Genomic DNA, 12,463 nt, shown 5'->3' on the forward strand with positions numbered 1-12,463 from the left:
TGAGCAAAAATTTGTGAGATAGCTAGTTATAATGGTAATTAAATAATGTTTACATATGTATAAAAGCCTACATTAAAATCTGTCATATAAATTGGTCTCTTCATTAGAAATTAGCCTACTGATTGCCACCATTGATGGACAAAATTCGTTCATAATATTAAAAATATCTGTATGACATTATATTCTGCAGTTCTTCCCTGTTGTACGAAAATAGAAATTTAAATATTGTGACAAAATTAATTTTGTAGGGTGCCACAAGTTTGTTAAAATTTCCAAAGGGTGCCGCGACTAAAAAAAGGTTGGGAAACACTGGCTTAGATAAAAGGCATATGCGATGTCGAATGAATGCAAAACACTGCTTCTTCCTCTTGAACTCCCCAAAGATATACCCAGGATCTAGAACTAAACGATGTTTGGAAAAGATCCAATGAAAGAATGGTACTTCAGTATATAAACCATTGTATGCACATTCATAAAAAACTGCATGCCAGTTCAAAGAATACACAGACCATGGACAATGTACTAGCAACATTTTGTTAGGTACTTTTGTTTTTGGGAGCATGCTAGCACCATGTTTTTTTAAGTACATCACAGTTCTATGCAAACACCATCTGATACCACCATTGTACTATGTTACCGCCACTTTTGCACGGGTAAACCGAGACTTATCACAGCTAAACGTTCTGGGCTGTTGTTACTAAACGCCTCATTAATTATGCATGCAAGCAGCACTCGGTAACAGTCTCAGAAAGATGAGAGACCCTGCTACCGACTCCCGCGAGCACAACCGATCGATCGCGAGGAGACGATCATTTAACACGCGCTCACCGCTGATACCAAATATATCAAAACACAATCTAATCAGCCGGTGTAGCCTGTGCAGAATGATTATTGACCCCCCAGAGAAGTACGTTTGTTTTCCGCACGCACGAGATTAAACAGATCTCGCGCTCGAAGGTTACTCGGCGGGACACACATTTGACTTTTAAATAAGCCTCAGAATAACTTCTGAAATCACATTTAAATCCCAAACCACAGGAAATCAGATATCGCCAGTTAAATCACTTTTCAAAAGGGAAATAAAACAAAAAACGCTTACAGATCCGAGGCAGTACGGGAGTTTTGTTCGCTCCGTCGCTGTCCGCGGTGCTGAACTCATTCCTGATCCGGTCACCGACGAAAGAGACGCACAAACACTCTCTGCTTTCGCTAAAAGAGCTTATCGACCCGCGGACAGCCGCTTTTATCCTATTTGACGTCCAGCTACGTCACACTCGCACCAGATCCTTCCGACTCCACAAACAAGCCTTTGCCATCTTGAGTAAACACACTTTCTTTTATAGATCTATCTAAGCAACAGCATTTCAGGCGACCACGACACTCTGTGTCAGCTATAAACAGCAAGAGAGGACCTGAGAGCAGTAGTGAAGAGCCTTTATCTCTCTTATAATACTCATCATTACAAAACTTAAAAAGTATCTCGTATCTCCCTCTTTTATTTGGATAGCAGCAACACTCGATCTGGCATTGAAGAAAACAACAACCTAAAGATCAGCCAATATTAGCCTACTTAGTTACCTAGAATAAATCACGTAAATCTCTACCTGATCGCAGCCTTTAGTTTTGTCAGTTCAGTCCAGATAAATAACATTTGACTGGATTAAAACCAGGTCATTTAGATTATCAGACTATCTATTTTAGTCATGCTCGACGCTGCGCTTCACTTGTAGCTGTTTCGTTCACTCTCTGTATTGTATGTTTACTTTATTGTATTCTGTGCATTATGGGTTGTGAACACGAGTCATAAACGGTTGTTTTTTAAAAACTAGCGTGAAACGGCTGTTCTCGATTGTCTGTAACGTCACGTACTGATCCGTGATCTCAAGCCAGATTTAAACGATCAAAACCGCCGAGATTCAGACGGTCTCATCTATCAAAAACGGGTCGTATCACCCACAGCTGGTACAAACATGATGAATAAAGAAAGGGCAGTTTCTCACCTCCGTGGCCATGTTGCCATGCGAGCGCGAGATGCTTGTCCCGGGTGCTGAAACCGTTCAGTGAAACGGGAATAAACGTTTGCGCCGGGGATGAACGGAGAGGGGGCGGAGCCGGAAACAATCACACAATGTGATGACGCGCGAGGGGAGGAGCAACTGACACCGCCCTCAAGAATTTTCAACAGCCTGTCTTCACTAATTACAATTAAGCATTACTATATAAATTTGTCAGCTGAAAAAAAAACAGCTAAAACCAGTCTAAACTTCTTTACTTTCAGCTAAAGACCAGCCAACCAGTTTTTTTCGTACGTTCACGAAGTGGCGTTCGCCTGGGGAGGTAATGTAACCATAGCAACAATATGTCACAACGAGCGCTTTTCAGTATAAAACGGTCGGGAGAACGACAAAACCGCCATTATAACCTTTATTATAGACAGTCACATCACAGATATAACCACAAAACCGCAATGTTTTGTTTAAAATGTATTTAAGGTAAATGACAGTTGGCTAACTGTGCGAGGCGCCAAAATACAGACGGGGGGGCGCGAAAATTCCCCTCAGAAGTTCCACACGGCTATATTCAAATTTAGATTGTTTATTACTGTAACAGAAGATTTAACCAAGGAAGCAAACGGTGTTAAACTATGGATAACTTACCCAAAGTATCTGAATTTATGTTTAAATAACAGTAGTACGACATGACAGGAACAGAGCTCATCCTTTCAATAACAAAGCGAACAGGAGAACTCTTGTGAGGATCTGATAGACTAATATAATGGCATTATTTTGATTAGTATAAATGCTTTCTGAGAATGTTCCAACAATAAACATAAATATATAAAGTAAATCTTTTTCCGAGACAAAAATTACACAAATTATATAACCAAAAATCATGGGTTTAAGCAGATAAGCAGCTAGCAGAAGGTTAAATTGTAAAACTGACTAGTTAAAATGGTTAAGAGAGAATTAAACTGACTCGTTTTCTTAAGTTATTGATGTCAACTAAACTAATCAGATTTGACAGTATGTGGAACAATATATAGGAGCCAGCTAAAATGCTCAGATCCACTGGTTTTGGCATTTAAGGCAATAAATAACCAACATAATTTCCATGGTCTTGTTCTCCTCTTTAGTATGATGTGATATAATAACAACAACAGATAAACAGGGCCCTTGATATTAAACTGATATCTCACCAAGGGCTCATTCTGGAAATTGATGCCATAATACGAGTTGATGAAACTACAGTATTTGATTTTGCAGTATAGTGAATTCCTAGTAAACTAATCAATCTTGGCGTGAGGCTTTGATAAATATTAGCGGTGGATGTGGAAAGCAGCATATTCCAAGGAAAAAGTCACCATTAAAGGAGCCCTCACATGTTTTCGACAAGCAAAAAACTCTGAGGAACCTCAGGAAGAGAGTTGAGGCAACATAAGCTGCAGGGTTTTGGTCCTCCATGTGAAATGCTCCACAAAGAAAGAATGAAACCTCAAGAATCGCTGAAGCTTCTTTTACAGGATTGCAATGGTGGAACATTGTTTCATTACTTGGTGCTGAGGAAAGTATTACACATAGCACAAACAAACACAGTCTCTCTTTGGGCCTCAGGAGCTGAAGAATCAAGAGAAAGAAAAAGAACATTGTGTAAAACCATCTTCAATAAAACATTATTTACAAGATTCACATGCTCTTCTCCTACCTGTGGCTCCCATACTGGATCTGAGCACTTTATACGAGCAACAGCGGGAACAAAAACTGACACCACAGTTACTGCAGTTTCTCTGGAAAATGACAATGATCATGAGTGAAACAACATCATACAAGTTGAATAGCATGTTCAACAGGATGAAGCTCAGAGGTCATACCCTTTTCTTTAAAACAGAAAACGCTGAACTGCACTGGAAACAGTTCCCTGTGGAAGGACAAAAAGAAAATATGGTTTTAAAGATATAATATGGATGGCAAAAAGAATGAAGAATAAAGAGATCTATAGTGACCGGTGGTGTTGGCAGGGACTCGCTTGCGAAGTTTCTCAGTGAGTTTGGACACTTTACTGCGAATGGGCTCGTTTCTGCTCAACAGCCCGTTATCAGACACTGTGTCAAACTCAGGAACACCAGAAGACATGTCCTCATCATCCTACCACGGATAAACACATGGAAATACAGAAATAAATGAATGACATTCATATTTAGAAGAAATGACAAGTGACAGATCTGAACCCATTAGCACTCATGTTCAGCTCGACACCAAAAGATCTTTCACTTCCACCCTCTCATGACAAAACCTGCACACAACCTCTAAAAACACGTGGACATTTTCCACACATATACATACTGTATATACAGTGGGTACGGAAAGTATTCAGACCCCCTTCAATTTTTCACTCTTTGTTATATTGCAGCCATTTGCTAAAATCATTTAAGTTAATTTTTTTCCTCATTAATGTACACACAGCACCCCATATTGACAGAAAAACACAGAATTGTTGACATTTTTGCAGATTTATTAAAAAAGAAAAACTGAAATATCACATGGAAAAGGGTGCTTCTACTAAATACTGAGCAAAGGGTCTGAATACTTAGGACCATGTGATATTTCAGTTTTTCTTTTTTAATAAATCTGCAAAAATGTCAACGATTCTGTGTTTTTCTGTCAATATGGGGTGCTGTGTGTACATTCATGAGGAAAAAAAAATTAACTTAAATGATTTTAGCAAATGGCTGCAATATAACAAAGAGTGAAAAATTGAAGGGGGTCTGAATACTTTCCGTACCCACTGTATATATAGGTGAATGACTTGATTTTTCCAAATTGATTCCAAAAATTATTTTGATTTTGAATTTATTTATTTGATGGTCAAAAACGTCAAGGTAGTATAACTATTTAAGTTATAAAAAACATATTTCATATTTTTTGGAATTTGCACATCAAATAGTGTGACCCAAGAAAATGTATATTCATGATTACATACTCTAATACACTCCAAACTTTCATTGAAAGTGGTATAGCATTTTTCAAAAACATGAACATCGCACATGTGTTTTCGACTAAACTAAATTTTTACACCAGATCCTCGTCATTGACCCATGTACATAAATCAGTGCACTCTCCTCATGTGAAGGTGTGTGAAGGTTTTCTCTCTGTGTTAGTTCCGCTCTGTATGTCGCGGGCTTTGGGTTTAGAGATCAGATTCACTGAAGTCATTAGAAACAGATGAATCCCTGCGCCTGTAGCGGCACGTGTGACGACTTCGGTAAATCTGACCCATGTTTGTTGCTGCTGAGCTTTGTTTCCTGCAGTGATCCGATGACTGGTGAGAGGTCTCAGATTTCTGTGCCGCACAGCACTTAACACCATAAAAACACCACAAGCCCTCGAAATACAGGCTCTAGTGAAGGTTGGGCACATTTCAAATAAGTTAATTCAATTCAGATCCCAAACTGAACGTATTCATAAATGTATTTCAGAATTCTGAATACCTCTTAAATGGACAATAGAGTAGCCCATCTCATCACTATGTTTGTTAGTAGACATTCCCAACCCTTTTCATAACAAGACCTCGCAAAGAAATAGTGTGACAATCCACCCTGACCTGAAGGAAGTTCCACCAAGTAACCATTTCCTGTGACATCACTGTTAATAGAAGCTACCGAAATGAATAAAGGCATGAGGAGGTGTGGTTAGAACACCTAGATCATGATTGACAGGTGTGTGTGGGCACCTTACGGGCTCTCCATCTCCTCAGTTTCTTTGGTAGCAAAAAGGCTACAGGCCACACCTAAATTCAAAACACGGGCCGGACAGTTTTACAACGCTCATGCCTCTTATAACAAGATACATTCGATTATTATTCTTGAAGAAGTCAACTATTAGGTCTGGATTTGATCTTGATCCACTGTGCGTCTCGTTTGAGGTTATTTGTAGTTGATGAGATAAATGAAATACATCTTATTTTAAATTCACACCTGAACACAGTCAAGACATACAGGTGAATCTCACAAGAATATTTCCAGGTCACATTTCACCCCATAATCAAAATAAAATAAATGACATTCTGCTTAAAGACAATGAAGCGTCCATTAAAAAAATTATTTAACTTATCTAAATCATTATTTTTCCCCAGACATCTCTTGACAGGTTTTGTGAGATGCACCCTACTAAAATCTAATTATCATACATAATCCTGTGCACATGCATTCAGAGCATTTACATTAATGCAAAAACATGCACACGAAGACAGGATGTTTCTTCACTCATTTGGAGTTACTGTGAATTTACTCAAATATTAAATGCTCTGGGTTACTCTATTACTCACCACTAAAGCCAGAGGAGTTTCCTTGGATAGCAGAGTAAAGGTCAGAGGTCAGACATGTACACATACACACTAAACCACATGACTAAATCTACTTGGACAGTGAGAAGGCTGATATCTACACTCATAAATACACACGCTATATCTGCACACTCAGCTGTGGTCTAACATTAATGCTATAAGTCTCCACACCACTAGAGGGAGCTACTTACCGGCAGAATAAGCTGAGATTCCTTGAGCAGGCAAAGAGCAGAAATGAGAGAACATGTCAGAAAAAGAAACAGACAGACAGATAGATAGACAGACAGACAGACAGACAGATAGACGAGAGATAAATAGACAGACAGACAGACAGATAGACAGACAGACACAGACATATAGATAGATAGATAGACAGACAGAGAGATAAATAGACACAGACAGACAGATAAATAGACAGACAGAGAGACAGACAGACAGATAGATAGACAGACAGACAGAGAGATAAATAGACAGAGACAGACAGACAGATAGATAGACAGACAGATAAACAGACAGACAGATAGATAGATAGACAGAGAGATAAATAGACAGACAGATAGATAGACAGATAAATAGACAGACAGAGAGACAGACAGACAGATAGATAGACAGAGAGAGAGACAGACAGACAGACAGATAGATAGACAGACAGACAGACAGATAAACAGACAGACAGATACAGACAGATAGATACAGACAGACAGACAGACAGACAGAGCTACTTACCGGCAGAATAAGCTGAGATTCCTTGAGCAGGCAAAGAGCAGAAGAGCAGAAATGAGAGAACATGTCAGAAAAAGAAACAGACAGACAGATAGATAGACAGACAGACAGATAGACAGACAGACAGACAGATAGATAGACAGACAGAGAGATAAATAGACAGACAGACAGACAGATAAACAGACAGACAGACAGACAGATAGACAGACAGACAGACAGGTAAATAGACAGACAGATAAACAGACAGATAGATAGACAGACAGATAAATAGACAGAGAGATAAATAGACAGAGAGACAGATAGACAGACAGACAGACAGACAGACAGAGATAAATAGACAGACAGACAGATAAATAGACAGAGAGATAAAGAGATAAATAGACAGAGAGATAAATAGACAGAGAGATAAACAGACAGATAGACAGACAGACAGACAGAGATAAATAGACAGACAGATAGATAAGAGATTTTTTCTGACCTCAATGGCATCTTTAAACTCATCATCAGGCTCCGCCTCCTCTGCCTCTTCAATGTTGCCGGGAGACTGATCCTGAACAGGAAGCACATTCACAGAATAAGTCAGTCTGGACTGGAAATAGAAATCTGGACAAAGTAGCGCAGACTGAAAATAATCCGTCTGCTGTCTAGATGTGTTTTCTGGTTGTAGCAAGAGTTTGTTTGTTTTAACTCTCTCACCTCCACACTGGTTGGAGTGGGCGTGCGTTCTAGCAGGCTTGCCTGATCTGGGTCACATGGTTCAGTTTCCTCCGCAGGCAGGACCCGACTCGGGTGAACAAACTCCTTCAGCTCCAAAAGAACTAAAGGGAATGAGAGAAAGGAAACTGTGTGAGAATGTCTAGCTAAGTGAAACCGAATGGAAATACTGAATCTGTATATATATATATTCACTAATCATTTTAATATCAGCATAAAGTCTGGCCACACGGAAGCAATAACCTTCTGACCAACATGTAAAGTGCTTAGTTTTGCATTTACGCATCACCATGTCATGTCTTTACTGACCTCTGCAGAAGTTTCTGTTCCACAGAAAGAGGGCGCTGTTGAGCACAGACAGACTCAAACCCACAGGAACCATGTACAGCAAACAAACCGCCGTCAGGACAGAACCGTAAAACCTCCACACAGAATAACACTCATTACAATCACCTTCACAATCCTTACAGTTAACTGATATTTTTTGCTTTTATTAGACGTTTTGCATTACAAATTAAAACAAAGATAACAGAAAATAGACCAAAACAACATTAACTGTATGAATAATATTACATTATACACAGGGTTTGGACACATTTTGACCAATAAATTTCCATGACTTTTCCATGATATTCTGAGACAACATTCATGACCTAATGTTCCATTTTTTTTTACAAGCATACAGGTAAAATAAGAATAAAAATCTATGTTCAAATTCATCATAGCATATGTTAACTAAAATTAATGACTATTAATGCTACTAATTTGCCTTCGGTTCACTACTGAATTCTATTATACAGAGATTTGTGAAATAAATTTCCATGACTTTTCCAAAACTTTTCCAGGGCGTTTTAAAATTGCATGACTTTTCCAGGTTTTTCATGACTGTACGAACCCTGTGTATGTGTAAATTACAGCTGGTGTCCTTCCGTTATCGTTAAGGTTAGTATTGCTGCACTATACATAATCTTTTACAAAAATGTACCATGGTAACCATAATTTCTGCCAAAATACCTTAGAGTCATTCCGTGTCAAATCAACCAAATTTCAGAAAATTCCCTGGCTAAGTTTTTGATTTTGTTCATATTTTATCTGAAGAAAGACATAAATAGAACTTTTTCATATCATATGATTTTCATCATATTATTTAATTCTTTTGTTGACAGTGGTAGTTAATACCAAGTTCACTGACGACATAAAGTAAAAATATCTGTATTCACTATTTTGGCAGAAACTGGCAGAAATTTTCCACAAAGGAACATCCATATGTACTTCTATGTGCGTGATACTCACATGGAGGACATGGCGTGTCTCTCCCAGTATAACACTTTATACACAGATTCTGCATACACACACGCCAGGGTCAAAAGCTCATCTATTCGCTTCAGCCTGTAACACACACAAGCCTTCATCTCTCAGTCTCAGCGCTGATCTCATCACTCAAACATCACTCAATCGTCCACTCACATGTCCTTGACCTCCAGCATGGCCTCCTGTTTGCTCATGTGGACCGTCTGCAGGTCTCGCCGCTGCACCGCAAAGTGTTTCTTCTTCTGAACCTCCATCTCACTGCTCGTGCCCTGGCAACGGTTGCCAAGGTAACCCAGCACAGCCGGAGCGAAGACGGCAAGCAGCAGCAGAGTGACCCAAGCGCCTGAGGACATTTTTAACCCAGGAGACACTCAGTTATCCCTTAATGCATTATAGTACATCTGTATACAATATATATGCACACATAGACACGTCATCTGCTCGTATCTCACCTTCACTCAAAGTGAGGAAGAGGATGTTGAGCAGAACGCAGCTGAACAGGGAGCACAGCGGCATCCTCCACCTAAAAATAAAAGAGCTGAATACTGGATACACGCAGGCAGCAGAATCAATAATTCAGAGATGCGTTTAGTAACCGGCTGGAGTAAAAACAAAAGCCTTCTCATGAGAGTCACATGATACAGTCACCTGGCAGAAGCAGTTCCGATTATTATGGGATGTCTCTCACCCGAGCAGGTACCGCAGCACCTCCAGCGAGTCTGTGATGGGCTCCAGGAAGATGGCCATCCGCTTGAAGCAGATCACCATGTTCAGCAGGTCAAAGGTCAGCACTCTGGGGCTGCCCAGATCAGAGGTGCTGTCTGTGGAGGACGCGTCTTTAGCGGGCAGCTGGGTCAGTTCGGCCTGGTCGCCGCTCGCCTGTATGGGGTCCTGAGGAGGGGAGGCTGTGCACTGCATGCTGGGAAATCAGAGATCATGATTGTGAGGGTTCAAAGACTGTGTTTATCTCTATGCACATGTGACAGTCTCTCATCTGTTAAATCTGATGCCTGGTAGTGTATTCAAAGGCTTTGATCATTTAATCAGAATCAATGAGCAATGTCAAATCCAGCAGATCTGTATAACAAAGCATCCTGATCTATTAAAAACACAATAGATGTTACAGTCAATTCAATCGAAGTTTACCAGATTTTATAAACACACATTATGACCATTTTTATCATTAGAACACATTAAATTCTTAGTTATGACAGTAAAAAAACTCATATTAATAGAGAAACATGAAACACTGCCATATAAACATCACCCAGAAGAAAACACTCAAACACAGCAGACTCTCACATACCTTTTAATCCTTTAAACAGCGTCTTCTGCCGCTACAGAGTCATTAAGAGGTCTTTAATGTGCATGAAGATCACTACATTTGAGAATAATCCACTTAAAACGATATCAAAACGCCGAGTTATCGTTTATGTCTAGCGACTTCTGCTTCCGCGATCCACAGGCAGATGTGTGGATGCCAGAGCGCGATGATGAGTGAGTGTCAGGAAGAGCAGAGGAGCGCCGGTCACATCGATGTGACAAACAAAACACAGAAATGACTGCCAGGTGTTTTGCAATTTTAATCTAGTAGTGCCATTTGTACAAGCTGAACTTAAAACGTATTTTTTCATAGCTAAAGGAAAAAAGTTCACTCAGCAAAAAGATTTTTATGCTGATTGTTTTTGTAGCTTAATTATCATTATTTGACTGTGCTTGCTGGGATATGGAAATAATAATGCCCTTCATTTGATCAACTTAATGCATAATATCACTGGTAAATTTACACAAAAATTTCTACAATTCTATTAAGGCCTCTTGTTTGCGGCCAGCAAATATCACTGAATTAACGAGCCTGATTTACGCAGAAAGTAATAACACTGATTTAAAAACTCATGGCACCTTTAAGAGATATTGCCTGCTTAAACATAGGTACAATGATATTTTATTTTAGACAATATCTGCTCTTTATGCAAAAAGAGTTATGATAAACTTAAGTTAAGAGTTAATAAACTGTCTTTCATATTTCACACATCACTTTCATGCAGGCAGGAAGATCTAAGAAAGGCAAATATGCCAAAAATTAACTTCTTGTCCTCGTCAAATGAGCAAACCTGAAGATGACATTTGACAGAGACATTAAAAACCATCATCATCCAGGATTGTGATGTGTTCAATAAATATTACACACAAAAATCATTTATATTTATATACATTATAAACCTTAATAGAAATATCATAAAGAGAGTTTTGAACATATATAAATTAACCACCGGTTAGGTATTTTTAGGCCCTGGAGATGTTTTCACATCACATGCCCTTTGTGCTTATGCTAGTATACTTACACCACATTAATGACAACAGTCTCATTAGTATTCAGAACAAATTGTGTTACAATAATATTAGAGCAACAAGCATGCAAGTTTAAACTTAGGTAGTAAAATGAATTTTTAAGGCCATGAAACACATACTAAACATGTTTGCCGCCAGACTTTGACTACTGAATATCAGAATCAGGAGCTTTATTGCCAAGTGTGTTTACACACACACAAGGGATTCGTCTTGGTGTCAGGAGCTTCCAGTACAGAAAGTACAGACATAGTGCAGACATACATATCATTTAAAGTAATAAAGTGAAATAAAACAATAATAATAAAGAGAATAGACAATAAATAAAAATATAATATGGTAATAAAATATAGAGAAAATGAAAATATCAACAGACAGAATTGTGAAAGTGCATATGTGCTATTTACAGATGTACAGTCTGAGATGAGTTATGTGTTGTTCACATGTGCTGGGAAAAGGCTATTCTTGTGTCTGGCTGTTTTTGTTCTCAGTGCTCTGTAGCGCCGACCAGAGGGCAACCGTTTCAAAGAGGGAGTGTGCTGGGTGTGAGGGGCCCAGAGTGATTTTAGCAGCACTTTTCCTCACTCTGGAGGTGTAAAGATCTTGGAGGTTAGGCAGGGGGCACCAATAATCCTCTCAGCAGTCCTGACAGATGGAGGTGGGTATGGAGAGCTGGGTCAGTTTGTCTGAGAGAAGGTCAGGCATGATGGTATTGAAGGCCGAACTGAAGTCCACAAATAAGATCCTTGCCTACTTCCCAGGTCTGTCGAGGTGTTGCAGGATGTAATGTTGACTGCATCATCCACAGACCTGCTCTGTAGGCAAACTGAAGAGGATGCAGCAAGGGTCCAGTGATGTCCTTCAGGTAGGCCAGGACCAGCCGCTCAAATGACTTCATGACCACAGAGAGCGACAGGTCTATAATCATTAAGTCCAGTGATTTTGGGCTTTTTGTGGACCGGAATGATGATGGAGCTTTTGAAGCAGCAGGGAACTTCACACAGCTCCAGTGATCTGTTGAAGAGCT

The 12,463-nt window shown here is 39.4% G+C and overlaps 2 protein-coding genes across 5 annotated transcripts in view; both read right to left on the bottom strand.

Annotated features, from left to right (window-relative positions):
• The window catches only part of LOC107703702 (golgin subfamily A member 7B-like), a 4,749-nt gene extending 2,652 nt beyond the window's left edge, over positions 1 to 2,097 (bottom strand). Inside the window, exon 1 of the mRNA XM_016506416.1 lies at positions 2,001 to 2,097. Coding sequence (XP_016361902.1) covers positions 2,001 to 2,012 — 12 coding nt within the window. The 5' untranslated portion in view covers positions 2,013 to 2,097. The remainder of the gene's footprint in view (positions 1 to 2,000) is intronic.
• A 392-nt stretch (positions 2,098 to 2,489) lies between these two features.
• LOC107703807 (protrudin-like) overlaps positions 2,490 to 12,463 on the bottom strand; it is a 28,078-nt gene continuing 18,104 nt past the window's right edge. Inside the window, exons 2-16 of one of the 4 annotated variants that reach the window (XM_016506550.1) lie at positions 10,394 to 10,723; positions 9,776 to 10,006; positions 9,540 to 9,610; positions 9,244 to 9,430; positions 9,070 to 9,165; positions 8,086 to 8,198; positions 7,759 to 7,880; positions 7,541 to 7,612; positions 7,066 to 7,086; positions 5,728 to 5,784; positions 5,599 to 5,652; positions 4,001 to 4,142; positions 3,869 to 3,915; positions 3,703 to 3,784; positions 2,490 to 3,614 (exon numbers count right to left, since the gene is read on the bottom strand). In XM_016506550.1, coding sequence (XP_016362036.1) covers positions 3,547 to 3,614; positions 3,703 to 3,784; positions 3,869 to 3,915; positions 4,001 to 4,142; positions 5,599 to 5,652; positions 5,728 to 5,784; positions 7,066 to 7,086; positions 7,541 to 7,612; positions 7,759 to 7,880; positions 8,086 to 8,198; positions 9,070 to 9,165; positions 9,244 to 9,430; positions 9,540 to 9,610; positions 9,776 to 10,005 — 1,362 coding nt within the window. In that variant the 5' untranslated portion in view covers position 10,006; positions 10,394 to 10,723 and the 3' untranslated portion in view covers positions 2,490 to 3,546. Of the gene's footprint in view, positions 3,615 to 3,702; positions 3,785 to 3,868; positions 3,916 to 4,000; positions 4,143 to 5,598; positions 5,653 to 5,727; positions 5,785 to 6,321; positions 6,343 to 7,065; positions 7,087 to 7,540; positions 7,613 to 7,758; positions 7,881 to 8,085; positions 8,199 to 9,069; positions 9,166 to 9,243; positions 9,431 to 9,539; positions 9,611 to 9,775; positions 10,007 to 10,393; positions 10,724 to 12,463 lie in introns of all 4 variants that reach the window. The other 3 variants (XM_016506552.1, XM_016506551.1, XM_016506553.1) reach the window with 3 other exon arrangements.

The sequence above is a fragment of the Sinocyclocheilus anshuiensis genome, unplaced genomic scaffold, assembly GCF_001515605.1.
Source record: "Sinocyclocheilus anshuiensis isolate Anshui unplaced genomic scaffold, SAMN03320099.WGS_v1.1 scaffold274, whole genome shotgun sequence".
NCBI lineage: Eukaryota > Metazoa > Chordata > Actinopteri > Cypriniformes > Cyprinidae > Sinocyclocheilus > Sinocyclocheilus anshuiensis.